The 18,066-nt window shown below is 45.7% G+C and overlaps 1 protein-coding gene across 1 annotated transcript; it reads right to left on the bottom strand.

The window, feature by feature from the left end:
• Positions 1–910: 910 nt before the first annotated feature.
• LOC311326647 (solute carrier family 4 member 11-like) lies at positions 911–16,344 on the bottom strand (the record flags this gene model as incomplete). The annotated part of the gene is made up of 20 exons (XM_084459583.1): positions 911–977; positions 1,643–1,812; positions 4,145–4,340; positions 4,529–4,702; positions 6,563–6,728; positions 6,820–6,926; positions 7,163–7,433; positions 7,783–7,856; positions 8,228–8,360; positions 8,463–8,576; positions 8,702–8,827; positions 9,049–9,133; positions 9,848–10,057; positions 10,241–10,364; positions 10,726–10,807; positions 10,960–11,179; positions 11,405–11,448; positions 11,923–12,015; positions 12,586–12,636; positions 16,308–16,344. The coding sequence occupies 20 exons, from the start codon at positions 16,342–16,344 to the stop codon at positions 911–913; spliced, it is 2,544 nt and encodes an 847-aa protein (XP_084315709.1).
• Between the last annotated feature and the right edge of the window lie 1,722 nt (positions 16,345–18,066).

Raw genomic sequence — 18,066 nt, 5'->3', positions numbered from 1 at the left:
AAGTCCATTGTATTACCACATGTTTTTTAAAGAGAAGTATTAAATAAAGTTGGCTTATTTTTCTACAACGTTGTGTTTAATGTATAGCCTGTGTAGTTTGCAGAAAAAAATTATGCCTTTTATAGCTATTAAAGAATCCAAGTGGTTGTTTGTATTTAGGCTTACAGTGCCATCTATTGGAGGGATCACACAGAACTTCTTACATATGCACCATGACATGGAAAACAGTCAGTAGGCTCAACCAAATCACTTAAAAGGCTTTATTCATTTGGTATTCATCTCATGGTTTGTGCGTGACTGTGGAATTTCAGATACAGTACAAATGGCCTGGTTTTTCAACAAAGATTCACAAGGTGGTTATGATTATTGTAGGAATATAGGAAATGGCCAGTTAAGTAGACTGTAAAATACAGGACAACCATAGCTTTCATTAGAAGACCTATACTTGGTGAAATTGTTTTACAGAATTATTAACATGATAAACTAAAACATCTGAGTCCAACATTTGGCACAATGTTAATCTCCAGTTTAAAAGCCAACCGTATGATCTTCACATGTACATATGATGGCAGTGTGTAAGCAGTAGACGAGAGCAGCAAGCACACAGAAGAAACGATGTCCATCGGTGTACTAAATAAGACACTAATACTCAAACAGAATAGGCCTATGTTAAGTTAAATACAAGCAACTACCTAGAATGTGTATGTACAACATTCAATTAGGGTACGAGGAAGCAAACAGAGGGTGATATCGTGATCCATCCAGAGACTTTCAACCCTGTCGTTCACTATCAACAACCCAGACACACTCTTGCAGTCCAGGTGCGTTTCATCACATCAGTGACATAATCAATGAACAAATGACGTGGTTCCCTTGTGAATGTGATCCAGCGGCCTCCTCCTCCTTCTCTCTACATGTGCTGTGCATCCATGATGTCCAGATACTTGGCCTCGATGATCTTTGGCAGCACGATGTTCCTGTGGCGGACATACAATGTTCAGTAATCCAGAATCCAGTCAACAACATGTATGTAAGTATATATGTGTAGTACTAGATACTATATATCTACACAGCCTGGATGTATGTATGTGTACTCCTAGACACACATATTTATACAGACTGGATGTATGTATGTACATATTTTTTTTATTGTATTCTGTACGGTGCACATGCTGTACGTATGGATGTATATAGTGTCTGTTCTTATTCTTTTCATGCTACTACTCTGTACCAGTTGTTACGCCCCCTAGAGGGCGTGGTGTGCTAGGCGTAGTGAGGCAGGACACAGGAGGCAGTAGACAGAATAAATATATAAAAATTATATTTATTACTAACACAAAATCTAGTGTCTTTTTTCCAATCTTGCTGTAATTCCACTGCTGGAACACCAAATATCCCCCTAAGTATCTATTAGACTCAACACCAACACACCGCTACTAGAAAGGAGTTGTCCTGATGATCTTCTATTGACTAACTTTGTATGTGTCATTTCCTATACATGTGACTGAAACAGAACTGACTATTATAGGATACCACTGCCTTGTATATCAGCTGTGTGTACGCTGTTTTAACAGTACATCCAAAACCTAGGCGGTATTGTCGGTGTGTCTCTTCTGCCCCCCGGTGGCCAGGATGAGCGTACCTGACTGGGACCAGCAGGATCATGAGCAGAGGGAAGACCATCTTCATGTAGGGCAGAGGGTACATGCCGAAAGCACACAGGATGATCAGCTGGATCATCTGCAGGCCGGTGAAGTAATGCACCTGCCTCTGGGGCACGCGGCGAACGTAGTGGGTCGGAGGGTAAGACGTCTGGGAAGAGAGAGAGAGAGAGAGGTGGAGAGACAGAGAGAGAGGTGGAGAGACAGAGAGAGAGGTGGAGAGATGGAAGGAGAGGTGGAGAGACAGAGAGAGAGGTGGAGAGACAGAGAGAGGGGTGGAGAGCCAGAGAGAGAGGTGGAGAGATGGAAGGAGAGGTGGAGAGACAGAGAGAGAGGTGGAGAGACAGAGAGGGGTGGAGAGACAGAGAGAGGTGGAGAGACAGAGAGAGGGGTGGAGACAGAGAGAGGGGTGGAGAGACAGAGAGAGAGGTGGAGAGACAGAGAGAGGTGGAGAGACAGAGAGAGAGGTGGAGAGACAGAGATAGAGGTGGAGAGACAGAGAGAGGTGGAGAGAGGGGTGGAGAGACAGAGAGAGAGGTGGAGAGAGAGAGAGAGGTGGAGAGAGAGAGAGAGGTGGAGAGAGAGAGAGGTGGAGAGAGAGAGAGAGGTGGAGAGACAGAGAGAGAGGTGGAGAGACAGAGAGAGGGGTGGAGAGACAGAGAGAGAGGTGGAGAGACAGAGAGAGAGGTGGAGAGACAGAGAGGGGTGGAGAGAGAGAGGTGGAGAGACAGAGAGAGAGAGAGAGGTGGAGAGACAGAGAGGGGTGGAGAGACAGAGAGAGAGGTGGAGAGACAGAGAGAGAGGTGGAGAGACAGAGAGAGGGGTGGAGAGACAGAGAGAGGTGGAGAGACAGAGAGAGAGGTGGAGAGAGAGAGAGAGGTGGAGAGACAGAGAGAGGGGTGGAGAGACAGAGAGAGAGGTGGAGAGACAGAGAGAGGGGTGGAGAGACAGAGAGAGGGGTGGAGAGACAGAGAGAGGGGTGGAGAGACAGAGAGAGAGGTGGAGAGACAGAGAGGGGTGGAGAGACAGAGAGAGAGGTGGAGAGACAGAGAGAGGGGTGGAGAGACAGAGAGAGGGGTGGAGAGACAGAGAGAGGGGTGGAGAGACAGAGAGAGAGGTGGAGAGACAGAGAGAGAGGTGGAGAGACAGAGAGGGGTGGAGAGAGAGAGGTGGAGAGACGGAGAGAGAGGTGGAGAGAGAGAGAGAGGTGGAGAGACAGAGAGAGAGGTGGAGAGACAGAGAGAGAGGTGGAGAGACAGAGAGAGAGGTGGAGAGACAGAGAGAGGGGTGGAGAGACAGAGAGAGGTGGAGAGACAGAGAGAGAGGTGGAGAGAGAGAGAGAGAGGTGGAGAGACAGAGAGAGAGGTGGAGAGACAGAGAGAGGGGTGGAGAGACAGAGAGAGGGGTGGAGAGACAGAGAGAGAGGTGGAGAGACAGAGAGAGAGGTGGAGACAGAGAGAGAGGTGGAGAGACAGAGAGAGAGGTGGAGAGAGAGAGAGAGGTGGAGAGACAGAGAGAGGGGTGGAGAGACAGAGAGAGAGGTGGAGACGGAGAGAGAGGTGGAGAGACAGAGAGAGAGGTGGAGAGACAGAGAGAGGGGTGGAGAGTCAGAGAGAGAGGTGGAGAGACAGAGAGAGAGGTGGAGAGACAGAGAGAGGGGTGGAGAGACAGAGAGAGAGGTGGCGAGACAGAGAGAGGGGTGGAGAGACAGAGAGAGAGGTGGAGAGACAGAGAGAGGGGTGGAGAGACAGAGAGAGAGGTGGAGAGACAGAGAGAGGTGGAGAGAGAGAGAGAGAGGTGGAGAGACAGAGAGAGGGGTGGAGAGACAGAGAGAGAGGTGGAGAGACAGAGAGAGAGGTGGAGAGACAGAGAGAGAGGTGGAGAGAGAGAGAGAGAGAGGTGGAGAGACAGAGAGAGGTGTGGAGAGAGAGAGAGGTGGAGAGACAGAGAGAGAGGTGGAGAGACAGAGAGAGGGGTGGAGAGACAGAGATAGAGGTGGAGAGAAAGAGAGAGAGGTGGAGAGACAGAGAGAGGGGTGGAGAGACAGAGAGAGAGGTGGAGAGACAGAGAGAGGGGTGGAGAGACAGAGAGAGAGGTGGAGAGACAGAGAGAGGGGTGGAGAGACAGAGAGAGAGGTGGAGAGACAGAGAGAGAGGTGGAGAGACAGAGAGAGGGGTGGAGAGGTGTGATGGGGTTAATTCACTGTTTAACATAATGCTTTGTGGTTTTGAACACATTTACACCAATCAGAATCGGGGAGATTCGTGTTCCAGAGGAATGAGAAAAATTGCAAGAGCAGAGAAAAAAAAGGGTACGTCTTCTTTTAAAGTGTGACAGGTGGATGGATATACGCTCGGGAGTAGTGTCTCGTCGCGCTAACGATCCTCTGGTCAAACAGGTCCCCGAAGCAATCAGGCATTCGATTGGTCCAAAGCAAATAGATACTTTCTGACATCTTCCTTGTGTCTCGTTGCCTCCCTCACCTGTTCCTTGAGGAGCAGCGCCATGCGGTCACACATCTGGTTGCCGTCCAGCGACGTGGCGGCGATATAGAGGAAGAGGCCGTACAGGACGGGCTTGGGGATCCACTGCAGAGGAACGGGCAGCATGAAAACCGACAGGCCAATCAGGATGTTGGCGGCCAGAGAGGTGAGGCGCGTCTCCTTCACGCTCACGATGCTGCGGATGAACACAGACACGGCGCTTTTAGACTACTAAACAAAAGCGCTTCGGAACAGAACAGTTTTTTAAAAGGATTCACTTTCTTTCTTTTTTTTCTTTGCCCGTGTCAATATTGGTGTCACGCCATCCTCTGGTGGTGCCTGCGTTTCACCCCTGAATAAAGCCGTCGGTCACGCTCGACTCACGTTTCGTAGAGGTGTCCGTTCTCCACGTGCTGCTCCACCTTGGCCAGCTGCCGCGCGTGCAGGGACGAGTGAGGGAAGGCGGCGTGCATCCATGGCAACCCCAGGCAGGACATGAGGATGTTGATGAAACCCGTCAGCGTCAGGTCCCAGTGGAAGGCTGTTCCCTTCAGCAGTCTAGGAGCAAGGACACACACACACACACACACACACACACACTGCAGGTTAACGCCACTTCTGACCACTATTCAGTCGACCAGCAGGACGTCTACTACAGGTCCCAGAATGACTGCCCAATTTCCAAGTTATCTTGTTTAGCCAAGACTTGAATCTTTGGATAACTGCCAGCTTAATCCTGAGCAGAAATAAATACTTTTCAATCTGGTTTTAAACAATACACAATGCTTTATCAGCTGCATCCCTTGTTGTAAATGATATCGCCTATGCTATTGACAATGGGTAACACTGTGCTTCCCTATTCATTGACCTTTCCGAACCCTTTGATACAGTTGACCCCTCACTTATAGATAATAGATCGACTACCATCTGTTGGCCTTATCTTTCAAGTAGAACACAATGTATTGTCGCTGACTCAATTCAATCTACTCTGGTCACTAAAGGTGTACCGCAGGGCACAATTTTAGGATCTTTACTCTTTATATTAACATGTTCCCTTTTGAAACTGAATGTAAGGTGCACTTCTAATGTGGATGATACAGTACTTTACACATCTGCTTCTTCATTAGGAGGAGCATTGTCTGCTTTGCACACAGCATTTGACTCTATCCAGCCCTCACATGTAGAGCTTAAGCTTATCTTGAATGCAGCAAATACAAATTCTATGCAATTCTCTAGGTCCTGTTCATCGAATTATATTAATTTAAAGGTTTGCTGTTTGGATGGTTCTGATATTGAAAGAGTGCCCCCCTAAAAATACCTGGGGATATTCATTGATGGAAGGTTGTCTTTCAAAATGCATGTTGACAAGCTAACTAAAATGTTGAGAGTAAAACAGGGGTTCTTTTATAGAAATATGTATTGTTTTTCACATGACAAAAGGAAACTTTTAGTACAGTCTACTAAAACCTGTGGCGACACTGCCCCTACCACTTTGATACAGCTTGACACTGTCAATTATTTAGCATTTTGTTTTATCACTGGTAATCCTTTTAGAACACACCACTATAATTTGTATCAGGCCGTGGCTTGGCTGTCCCTAGCTGCTGGGAGAGTGCAGCACTGGCTCCTGTATGTGTATAAATCAATGTAACATTATCTACCTAATTACCTACCATCCCTTATTACAAGGCGTTCAAGCAATTACCGGACAAGGTCTCAGGATTGGTTGGCTCTTGAGGGCCCTCGCGTCAACACCGAGCTAGGAGGGACCGAATTATGGTGCTCCTAGGGCATGGAATATTTTTCAGGAGACTTTTAAATTGGATACGCCACTCTGGGCATTAAAAAAAAAGAAGAAATTCAGGAATATAAAATTGATATCTGTGTATGTTTTAAATAATTGTTGCTATTGTATTTGAATGTGTAAAATGTGATTTGATATAGTTTCATATTGCTTATTGCTTATTGTTTCATATTGTTTATATTTGCTTTTTATATATAAATGTATTAATGTAATATTGTGCTTCATGTGCTTTGTATATATGCTTTTTATTTTTAGATTATATTGCTTTTATATTCTTTATGATTATGACTGTATGGTATGTAACCAGGGTACTATGGTAAATGAGACCTTGTTCTCAATGGGCTCCCCCTGGCTAAAGAAAGGTCATGAGCTGTACTGGGTAAAGGAAAGGGATTTATCAGGTAAATACTGTCACAATGACCACAACATTCAATCAATCAATCAATCAATCAATCAATCAATCAATCAATCAATCAATCAATCAATCAATCAATCAATCAATCAATCAATCAATCAATCAATCAATCAATCAATCAATCAATCAATCAACCAATCAATCAATCAATCAATCAATCAACCAATCAATCAATCAATCAACCGAAAGAGTGTCTTACTTGTGTTCTGGTACATGGGTGAGGGAGATGACGATGTTCTGGTCGATGAAGATGAGCAGAGCCAGCAGGAAGCCCAGGCCCACGGCGCTCAGGGTGACCAGGCCCGTCAGCTTGTCAAACGGAGCGAAGTTGAACACGGGTCTGTTGTGGACGTTGAACACAGGAACTGTAGGGAACAGAGGATGTTTAGATCCAACTAGTACTCATGAACAAAATCCTCATATTTAAGATAGTCTATGATAAGTAGGCCTACTCACGCTCTACGTCGAGGAACAGGTAAGAACTGATGAAGGAGAAGATGACCACGGAGATGGGCAGGGCGCAGTCAGACACCACCTCTCTCACTTTGGCGTGCAGAAAAGGACTGCAGGAGGGGAAAGGATCGATATCAAAATCAACTGAAGCTCGAGTGCACCGGGCGTAGAGAGCAGGGGTGGACTGGCCATCGGGAGCACCGGGCATTTTCCCGGTGGCCTGGTGCGTCAACTGGGCTGGCCCTGACTGGGGCTACATTTCCCGGTATGAAATATTCACCCAGTCCGGCCCTGGTAGAGAGAGAACGGCGTTTCTGCAGGTCGGGGGGGGGGGGGTTGAACCTACCTCCTCTTGATGAGGTAGAGGGCATATCCCAGCCACAGGGTCCCCAGCATGAGCAGGAGGCAGAGGATGGGTCTCTCCCTGGTACACAGCACCAGGGTCTCGGGCAGAAACACAGACGCGTGCCCTGCCACCGGCCCGGTACCATTCCCAAGCCCGGGCCCCGTCCCGTTCCCAGCACCAGCCGCCTTCTCCAGAAGCTCCTTGATCTGTATTAGCGCCGCCGTGCTGTTCTCCGTTGCCAATGTGGGACCGTGGTAAAAGTGTTCAAAGACTGGAGAGAGAGAATAGAAAATGAGAACGGCTAAGTAGGCCAAGGTTGAGACTGTGTAATATTAAACCCTTCAGAAACATATGTAAACAAAGCTGAGGTGAATGGCTGGGCTATGTTAACATAAGAAGGGTGTCAGTTACCACAGCGCCCTGGGGGAGAAACCTGTTTCATTGCAGGTGTTGCTTTCAATTAAGACTCCATGGTGTGTGTTTGCTGGGTACATTTACCCATGGCAGATGACAGGCAGCTAGTTTAAACATCCCCTTACATTAAACTGAGATGGCGCCCGCCTCTGGGCGCAACACAGGAAACATGTTGTAAATGTAATCCGCCTGCCAGCGCCACTCACTTTTAACAGTCCCCTTCACCGCGTCCCCCACGAAGGCGATGGAGATGAACAAGGCGATGATTTCTTCTGTGGAACTACAAGTTCAACGATCATCAGTGCGGTCGCTCGTGTTTTTATCGCAAAACACTCCCGACAGGGACACAACAGGGAAAGTCAAGGTGAAGTGACGACTGATTGTGAGCCGGCGCATTGCATTCCGCGCTAGAAGTCACAACAAACCAGGCCGTGTGTTAGAGCTGAGGTTCGAATGACCGCAGACAGGTCAAAGAGTTCCAAGTGGTTGTAGCACTAGAATTGTATTCTGCATCAATACTGACTGGACTTAGTTGCCATGCTTGTGTCTTATCAGAATAGTGCGTACTGTATATACTGTAGTCTATGCACTGCAGTATGTTATGTGATGAGTTCCGGTCTTTTGAGTTTGAATAGGGGGTGGTCCACCGACCGTTTGAAGAGCTTCATGGTGAGACTGACGTTGAAGATTCCCCCCAGGATGAGGAACAGGCTGTTCCACAGGCCGATGCAGGCGTAGAAGGCCGGGAAGTCTAGATCGTAGTCATCGCAGATCCCTCGGATCACTGTCACCCGCCAAGCATAGACAGTCACAATCATTACATGTCTCAAGTCATGTTTTCTCACGATTTACAGCCTGTAGTGTGAATTCGGAGCGTTTTGCATACCGCTAATGAAGATGGCAAGGGGTGCAGTGGTCAGTGGGATGACCAATGGAGAGCCAGCAAACAGAGCATAGATGACCCCTCCAATGCTCTGGCCAACAATGGTCTTCTGGACATCTGTTAAGAAAGTGCAAGCAAGCAAATCACTTATTTAACTGTATTATCAGTAGCGTTGACGGTAGACGGTTATGGCTGGAGAACGACAGGATATAAACCCTTGGAGGTGGGATGGAGACTGGTACCTATCTCTCCCCTCGTGCTTTCGTCATTCAGCGACCCGAAGGCGATTGCAGGAAGTAGAATGGCGATGTACAGGAAGATGGCGGTGGTGCTGTACTTCAAAAGTGAGCGGTCTTTCCCCACAATACCTGTACGAACCAATCGGACAGCCGTTATAACAAGATATCACAGAAGATATCAGATATTACAGTTACTGAGTTACAGCTAGGTGTTAATACCTGAGGTAAAAATATCAGAGCTTTTTTCAGATATGAAATAACAAATGATGGAAAGCTGTACAGTATACTGTATATGCCGTATGACAGTCACATTTATTTCAAATGAAAAATCATTTGTCAGTCTGCCTTACCATCTGTGAAGTCTGAGGGGTAGAGCGGGAGTCGGCGACTGAGGTCCTCATAGATCCCCCTGCCGGCTCTGAAGAAATCCAGGCACTGGAGACAAACACACAGGTCTCAGTGTAAGCAAGAAGCCAGGAAGCTGGTCAGATAGAGAAAGACTTAGGGAGGACTGTAAAAGCTTCAGATGGCAGTATATCAAATAACACAATAGGAAAAGCCCTCTGGAAAATCTTTTTTGACCTGGACTGATATTAGTGATTGTTCGGTGATTTGTTTAAATCATTTTTACTAACATGAGTTGTCTTGACAATATTGGTGCCTCTCTTTTTCTGGTCAAGCATTCCAATGTTGTGTGGCGTTTCCCCTCACTAAGCTCAGAAACTACCCTTTGATTAACAGTCCCTGCATAATGAAATACTTAATCATTACAAGAGCCTGCATGTTTTTTTTGGCAGCCTAGGAACTACGGCGGACTTGGCAGACATTTAGACCCTGAAGTCCAGCTGCTTCTCATTCTTTTGGACTGGGTGATAGACTGTAAAACAGGTTAAAATCATCCGGCTGAAGTAGTACTACTTTGTGGATCCCTTCTTAATATGCCTGGATGAAGAGGGAACACCGAGGGTGGTTCCCCACAAATCTAGAGGTACCGACGGAGAAAATACATCTGGTGATTTAGCTGTGCCAGTTTAACCAGCAGCCATACAAGCACCATTCCATGAGTATAGCGATTCAGCCTCGTTAGCAAGCATCTTTCCTGTACTTCTAGTGGGATTTTAGTTCGTTAGTACGTCCTATAGTGAAGACCTTCAGTGGTTTGTTGTTGCTACGCGGGTCTGTGTCTTCCTCCTCGATGACTGGTTTCTGATTGGCTATGGAGAGCTGTTGACGCTGGTACACTAGTTCCTGTTTGAACTCCTCCTGGGTCTTGGTGTCCAGAAGCTTGTGTCTGAAGGAGATGTCTGAGAACATGGTGGCGAACGTTCGGCCTAGCTCGATGGCGGTCTTAGTGCTTTTCTGGAAGAGGGGAAAGAGATATTGGGGATAACTTACAGTAGAGTAGTTCACAGAGAGTTAAATGTTTTAAAATATCACTGTTTCTGACAGGTTTGAGCCTATGATAAAAGAGCTTGTTGGCCAGAGGATGAGGTGGCGGGTTACTGTCCTTGGCGGGGCGAGGATGAGGATGTCGTAACTTACCGTTCTGGGCGGTGCGAGGATGAGGATGACATAACGTGCTTCGCAGCAGTTGACCCCCCAGTTCTGCGGACGCTCCAAACGAGCGATGCACACGTGGCGTCTCTGAAGGCTCCGCACGTTTGAACTGGTCAAACAGACAGACAGAGAGACAGACAGGCAGTCAGACAGACAGGCAGAGAGACAGACAGGCAGAGAGACAGACAGGCAGTCAGATAGACAGGCAGAGAGACAGACAGACAGGCAGAGAGACAGACAGACAGGCAGAGAGACAGACAAGACAGGCAGAGACAGACAGACAGGTAGAGAGGTAATCAGACAGGCAGAGACAGACAGACAGACAGACAGACAGACAGACAGACAGACAGACAGACAGACAGACAGACAGGCAGACAGACAGACAAAGAGGCAGCGTCAAAAGGTTTCACCTTTAGTAATAGTAGTAATCAAGTTGTGACAGTGTAATAACAACACAGCCAGTTACTCACAGGACACAGAGCCATGACTGCTGGTAGCGAACCCCAGTAGCAGTAGCACTCACTCCCTGTATGGTCTCTGCCAGCACGTGGGCTATAGTGGAGGGTGGAGTGAACAGGAAGCATTTTTGACCAACATCTCTATATGAGTATCAAACCCACTATCATGCCCAGCAAACGAAGCCATTCAGGAGCAGATGGACTGAGCCTACGCAGAATGTGCCCCTGCAATGTCCCGCTGCTCACCGTTGACCTCCTTCCCCCCGGCATCTGTGAACAGAGAGTTCATGACCTCTTCCATGTCACAGCTCCCGTGGCCTTCCTCCGTCACATGGCTCAGCATTCGCCTCAGGACCCCGTCGAGTGTGGTCGCCTTCTCGTCCAATAGGATGCTGGCCTGGGCCAGGAAGCCGTCCAGGTCTCTGTGGGCGCGTACTTCCTCCTGGAAGTTCATGGGCTTCACATACTTTGAGAGAGAACAAGGTCAGGGGTCATATGAATTCAACTGTCCACTCCAATGTCCCACCAGGATACAGTAGGTTTCATATTATTTCAATGTTGTTACAGGACAATGTGTTGCTCAAGTTTGAACGCTTTTGACTGAATTCGACTGAAAATGGAGTCTATGGTATTGATATGCTACCCATGAAGCAGGGGATAGACAGAGAGAGAGCGTGGGAGAGCTGCTTACTTTTCTCGTCGTGTTCAGGAGCCCAAACCCAGGGCTGTCAGCATCTGGCAGATAAACAATTTGAAGTCGGTATTGTTTTGCGCTCACAATGAAAGCAGATTTTACTCGTACCGGTCTTTCTCCTGAGATCAGGTTGTCATCTTTATCCAAATCCCCACAGCCCATTTCTTTGTTGTATCTCTATAAATAGGAAGTTCTAAAAGCCGGTTTGGATGGAAGGACACACATTGACAGACTGCCCATGTCCTTGAACGGCGTATATCTTACTCAGGGTTTTGAGGGAGACTTGGCAAGCACTATTCCCTGATTACACTAACAAGGGATGAGCCAAAATAATAAAGATAGAGAGATTATTGTTGTACAAAGGCAAAAAAGAGGAAAGTTTCCGATAGCCCTTGCCCTTGATTAAGTTTATAACGAGTTTGTATCAGGTTTCATCTTCTTAAGTGGATAGCTTGACTTGACTACCAGCTATTTCTTCAGTGTACACACACACACACACACACACACACACACACCTGAGCTCCCAGTCTGGTTCTGATTTTCACAGATGTGGCCCCTCTTGGAAGGGCAGTCTTTATCCTCTCCACAGTCCTTCTCAGGTTGCAGCTCTGTGGACACAGCAAAGGTCAGGGGTCATAACATTATTCACACTGCGGTCACAAAAAGAGGTAGGAATCCCTTGTTTTTTGCCTCAAGGTTAAGTGCTAGACTGGGTTTAACAATATTTACAGGACGAGCCTACCCTCCCATCCTCTCGCCATCTGGAACACGCAGCACAGAACACTGAGGCATTAATAAACAAGTGCCCTCAAACCAGACATGCCGCAATATAATAATAGCAGCCCCTCGTAAATTCCTTCATTGTATAGAAGTAAAATATCTCTTTATAACATGTTTTATGAGGGGAAAAGAAAGAGAGGAGAAAACCGAGAGCGCATCCATAAACAACGTTGTTGCCTGATTCTGTAATTAGCTTTTCGGATCCACGGAGTGTGGGCATGATGTGTGACCGTTCCCTCGTCTCTCCAGAGGTTTATTCATCGTCTACCTTGCTGTTTGCGCATTCATTTACTCCTCGTTACGTTAAAGGGCCGGGCTGTGCTCATTGACACGTGAAATGAAGCACTGACATGAGTAGCCACTGTGAGTCAATATTGAAAAGTGTCATATATACCCACCCATCTCTTGGAAAACATATCCATTCTTATACCTCCCAGTTGGTGGGGCCTCTGTGGGGAAAACGAGAGGGATTAGATGTTAGAGAAGACATTTTTGCAATAGCACTTGAAATTATTTTAAATGAAAGAGAGTTTTTATTCATAAAGTGAACCAGACTTTGTAAATCAGTACAATACTGTACTACTGGCCAGGCTATGGGATGGGTCCTACAGTTCAACATCAATAGTGTTTGCAGGACAATGGAATGTGAATGAATTTCAAGTCTCAACAAAGTGTTCTGTTTTCCCCCTTGACTGTTGTTCTAAACTTTGTAGTTCGTTCTCATTGATCAGTCTGTTAGAACTACAAATTCCTCCCTGTGTGACATCACTTCCCTGTCTTCCCCCTGAAACTATGTCACTTCCTTTTTCACTGTATAACCTTACGACCCCATCCTCCCGTGAACTCACACGAGCCCGGATTCACTTCCTGTGCTCTTGTCCGACTCTGCAGAATCGTAACATAGAATAAACTATTGCCTTTGTTTAAAACCAGCTTGATCGACCACTCAGCGTGTTCTTTGACAATCTAACTAAACCAAGGATAAAAATCCTTGACAGGAACCTAGCACCATACAGTGCATAGTGAGAGTGTAATAGCATATACATAGGTCTCTGTGAAACTGGGTTGTCGGGAAGCCTGACGCAAGCTGACCCCCATGGTCCTGGAATGAAAATCCTTCAAAAAAACACCTTAGCTCACATCATCCACAACAAGATCTGATGTCCACCAGCTGACCGTGACACTGAAGTGCTACAGCTTTTTATAACAGAAATACTCATAGCATGTCCATCTGCCATTATTGTGGTGGCGGTGGTGGTCAGGGTTCGAGGAGGATGTATTTAGTACATTGTGGTGCCAGATTGTGGATTAAGGACCCTTTCACACCTACGTTGTTTAGTCCGGACTTTCAGACTTTCCAGTTTGATCCGAACCAAATTGACAGGTGTGAAACCTCCTGGACCGACGGTGCGTGGATCAAAGACTCGCTCTTTGGTCCGACCTCAAGAGGTGGTCTCGGCTCGAACCAAGGTTCGCTGCTGCCTAATGTGAAATCGCGCGCATCCACAAACCAATCAGTGTCAAGCATAGGGAGACGCACCCCCATGCAAGCGATGACGACATAATTTAGGTCAGCCACCAAAAATCCTTTGGTCCGCAGGTGTGAAAGCGAAAGTTATGGAACTAATCAATAAAAAATAACAAATGTGAAAGCGCCAAACGGGATTCTGGTTCGGACCTTGGTCTAGACCTTTAGGTGTGAAAGCGCCCTAAGAGGAGATAGAGGTACTTTGAAAGGAAGGATCTGTTATGACAGTTCCAATGAAAATGATGAGAGAAATCCAATCTCAAAGAAACACATGTAACAGAGTTCCAATGAGGCAAGCTCCAACTGCGCATTAAGTTTGCTTGTGTAGTCAGGTATCTGAGCCAGGCATAGTGGGAGGTGAGTGTCAGACTCCATGAGCCGGCCAATATCATGGAGCCGATTAGAAAGAACATTCCAAGGCCTGCTCCACATCATAGACTCTCACCTCAGGGATGGGAAGCCTCACAGCTCATGTGACTGGCTCTATGTGTCTGAGCTGTGTGTGAGAGGAGGGAGAGAGACACAATTTCATTCAGACCTTCACTCGTAGGGGTTGTAAGTCTTGGGACAAAGGAATATATTTCAAACTCAATACTGTATCTGACACTACTGACTTTCTAACTGCAACTTTATATGTATTCCTCTAGAATGCATCCTTGTTCTATCCACTCCTGGTGACTCCTCTGCTCGCATCTGTGGCTTCCTGTTGGAGTGCTGGCTTCCTTCCTGCTCACACGGCTGTCTGGTGCCGTTGACAGACACACATCTCCAAGTCAAGGGCCTTCTCAAGAGGCACGGCAACTCAGTCATGAAAGCCAGTCCATAAAATAGTCCCTAACCTGAAGGTCCCTATTGTGGGCTGTTGGCACAAATCACATTCCCTACACGTGGGAGTGATAGTTCATCTCTTCAAGCTGTGTGGACAATCTGATGTATCTACGAAATCAACCACACAAGATGAGTCTCTGTCGTTGAACATATTTGTTTTTCTGTGTCTGAGGTAATACATCATTCGTATTACTTTTGCTCAAATATTCTCCCTCCTGCTGAAGTGAGTTTACAGCCTTCCCATCCAGAAAGACTGCTGGTTGAATGTTTGTGGTTTGGTGTGAATGTAATGTAAGCCACTCCACTAACACATGCAACACAGAGAAATGGGAAAATGTTTGTTCATTTTTCACTCTACACTAACAGAACACAGTATTGACATATAATCCCATTGGAAGTGTTTCAAAGACAGAACCCTGCTAATTATATGCAATTTTAAATGGATTAGATAAACTCTGACAGTTTAAGCCTTAACACGGTGGCTACTGACACAGTGATTCTGAACAAAGTTTTAGCACACCATCTGTATGATAATCACAGTATAATACATGTCTATGAAATTTAATTACAAATGTCATAAGTATATTATCACATGAATCCATGTCAGAGCAAACAATACATTCGGGGTGACATTTGAGGTGGTTAATCTTCAAAAATTGGCAAATTAAAACATGTGACATTTTTATGATGGATAAATGTTCAGTTGAATGTTCTCAGGCCAGGGATTAAGTAGATAATCCCTGGCCTGAGAACATTCAACCAAGGCATGTTAACCCATTACCAGCACTGAATGGTGAATACTGGCTCTGAAAGGTGCTGCACACTCCAGTAACAACTACACAAAACCACCTGTGCCATACCTCCTCATACAGTACCTGTTGAGAAGGATGCACTATTCATAACTGCCCTATATTGTCCCACAAACTATTTGTCTAATAGAGGCGGGGAACAGCAGGGGACTGCCCACATTCTGTAGGTGTGTTATTGTGTGTTATTACAAGGTTGCTTTGGGGATTGTTGTTGGCAAGGTAAATATCTTGTGACAATATGTGCAGGCATAGATGTAATTAATCGATTGCAATACAGTGCCCTTGACATAAATTTAGCTGAATCAGCCCTACAGATACTGTAGAAACCCTAGCTCAAACAGGCTGCCACCAAATCAACAATTAATTTTGGAGATGGTTTGAAATCTATAAAATCTTCTTGGTTTTCGCCCATAGGCTGTAGCGAGAGAGCATAAAGTAAACAAAACCGAAACTCTCCAGGTTGACTACCGACTGCTGCCCCCTCTACCGGACTTCCCCCTGCTTGGCAAGGGTTCCATTTACAGCCATAGGCTACTGCAAATATTGACCCACACCATTTGCTTTTTAACTTTCCAGCTTTTCCTGGCAATAAAGACATCTCATTCAGAATTAATGGTTTTAATAATCAGCTACAGAAAGGGTAACATATGAAACTCAAACCATGCCATACTCTAAACTCCAACACAGTACCCACATGTCTGACATATCTGACCCTTTCTTCTACAAAACTACTGTGGAGGAAATAAGGGTGTATTATGGTCGAACTAAATCCCTTTTCACAATAGTATAGCCTAGTTGTTGAATAATTAAAAGAACAATATATCCCCAAAACAAAACAAACTGCATGCTCTATCTCCACAGCTAGGAAGCGAGAAAGCATAATGGCACAGAAACTCGCACATGTTTAGCTCAAGGTATCTCAGGTTACATGGCATCTTTACCCTGGGGAACTTACCAGATGGCACAAAATGGAGGACCTTTTTGGCTTCCATGGTCTGCAGCCTTTTAAGGTGTGAACCCCTCCCAGGTCAACCCATCATCCTGTGAAAGTCCTTGTGGGATCACCTCGGCTCTGCTCCTTATTACATCCAGTACTCTGGAGTTCCAGTCAGCCGGTCAGTGAGCCCGTGTATGATCTCTCCTCCCGGTAACTCCCAGCACATGGGGATGGGGGAGGGAGGGGAGCAGGGTGGGGGTGGGGTGGGGGTGCTGTGCTGCCACTGCTGAGTCTGTGTTTATGTCTCTCTGTGTGTCTCCAATTATCGTACCAGATTACAGCGTGTCTTACATTAGCCTTTGATTTCGAACATTCGTTTGTTCATTCATATTTATGTTTGTTCATTCATATTTATGTTTGTTCATTCATATTTATGTCGCCTATAAGCAGTGCACTCCTTTTCATGCAATCCTCTGTGAGAAGTGAAACATGAGATTGCTTCTTTATCCTCCTGAACTCATGTTACACTTACAGTGCACATTGTGTTTTTATTTTTAATATATTTGCAAAGAATTAAAAAAACTTTTTTTTACTTTGTCATTATGGGGTATTGTGTGTAGAACATTGAGGAAGAAAATTAATTTAATCAATTTTGGAATAAGGATGTAACATAAAATGTGAAGGGATACTTTCCGGATATATAATATATATATTAGCTTTTAGTTTTAGCTTTTAACGTATACATAGGCCTACATAAACACACGTACATATGTTTATTTCTATTTTAATAGAATATATATAACAATTTAAACATTTTTAACAGCAAATTGTTAATGGCCGGGTTTCCCGAAAGAGTTAAGAAGCACTTAACTCCAAAGTATTTCTTAACTCCCATGCAAAGGGTTGCTTAAGAAGGTTTCCTTCTTTATCTGGAAACCCGGCCATATGTGTGAGCCTTTCATAGCCTACCGTGCCCTAGAGTTCACACTGCAATTTAGATGGAAATGTGTTTTGCTCAGGGACAAACTACATCTATCCGTGAGTTGTATCACGTTTTCAATTATTTTCATTTTACATCCCAGGAAATTATAGGCTACAGCTGCCAGATTGATGGATTTCTGTTGGAAAGGCTTGTTGAAGCTGAGGTTCATCCCCAGCCAGCAGCTCATCTCATTAGGATATCCCCCAAAGAAGCCCTCTCTCTTCGGATGAACCGTGTATCCGTGTAGCCTAATTACTCGCGTCTTACCTGCTCGTTATTTTCGTAGAGGTTATAAGCTTCCTAAAACTTGATTGCCTTTCGTTGCTGACATCAAAGGAACCTCTAGCACACCTTTAGGGTTCAGTATAGCCTACATTTTGATTTCAGACCGTTCGAGACTGCGCTATGCCAACAAAATCAAACAAGCAGGCCTAGATAGTAGACATTTATAACCCACTGAGCAAAGACACGTCTAAAAGACGTCTTTTAGACGTCTTTTTTGTCTTTTTCGGACGTCCAAAGACATCCAATTAGGAGCCAGAATGAATGTTTTTTTAACGTTCAGATATTGAACCCGTTCTGCACGTCCACAGACGTCTTAGAGGGGTCCAAGCCAGACGTTTGAATATTGAGGGGTCCAGCAGACGAACACGGGGTTCAGGACCGACGGACGTTATTAAGACATGATCTGAACGTCTCCCTGACGTTGCGTGTTTGCTGGGAAGCTCCTCACAATGTGTTTGTGCCAGCTGCCTCTAAATATCGTCTTCATCCAGCAAACGGTTAGATAGAAGA

This window comes from Borostomias antarcticus (genome assembly GCF_949987555.1).
Source record: "Borostomias antarcticus genome assembly, chromosome: 28".
In the NCBI taxonomy this organism is placed as follows: domain Eukaryota; kingdom Metazoa; phylum Chordata; class Actinopteri; order Stomiiformes; family Stomiidae; genus Borostomias; species Borostomias antarcticus.
The sequence above is the reverse complement of the archived record's forward strand: the minus strand, read 5'-3'. Positions and strand labels throughout refer to the sequence as shown.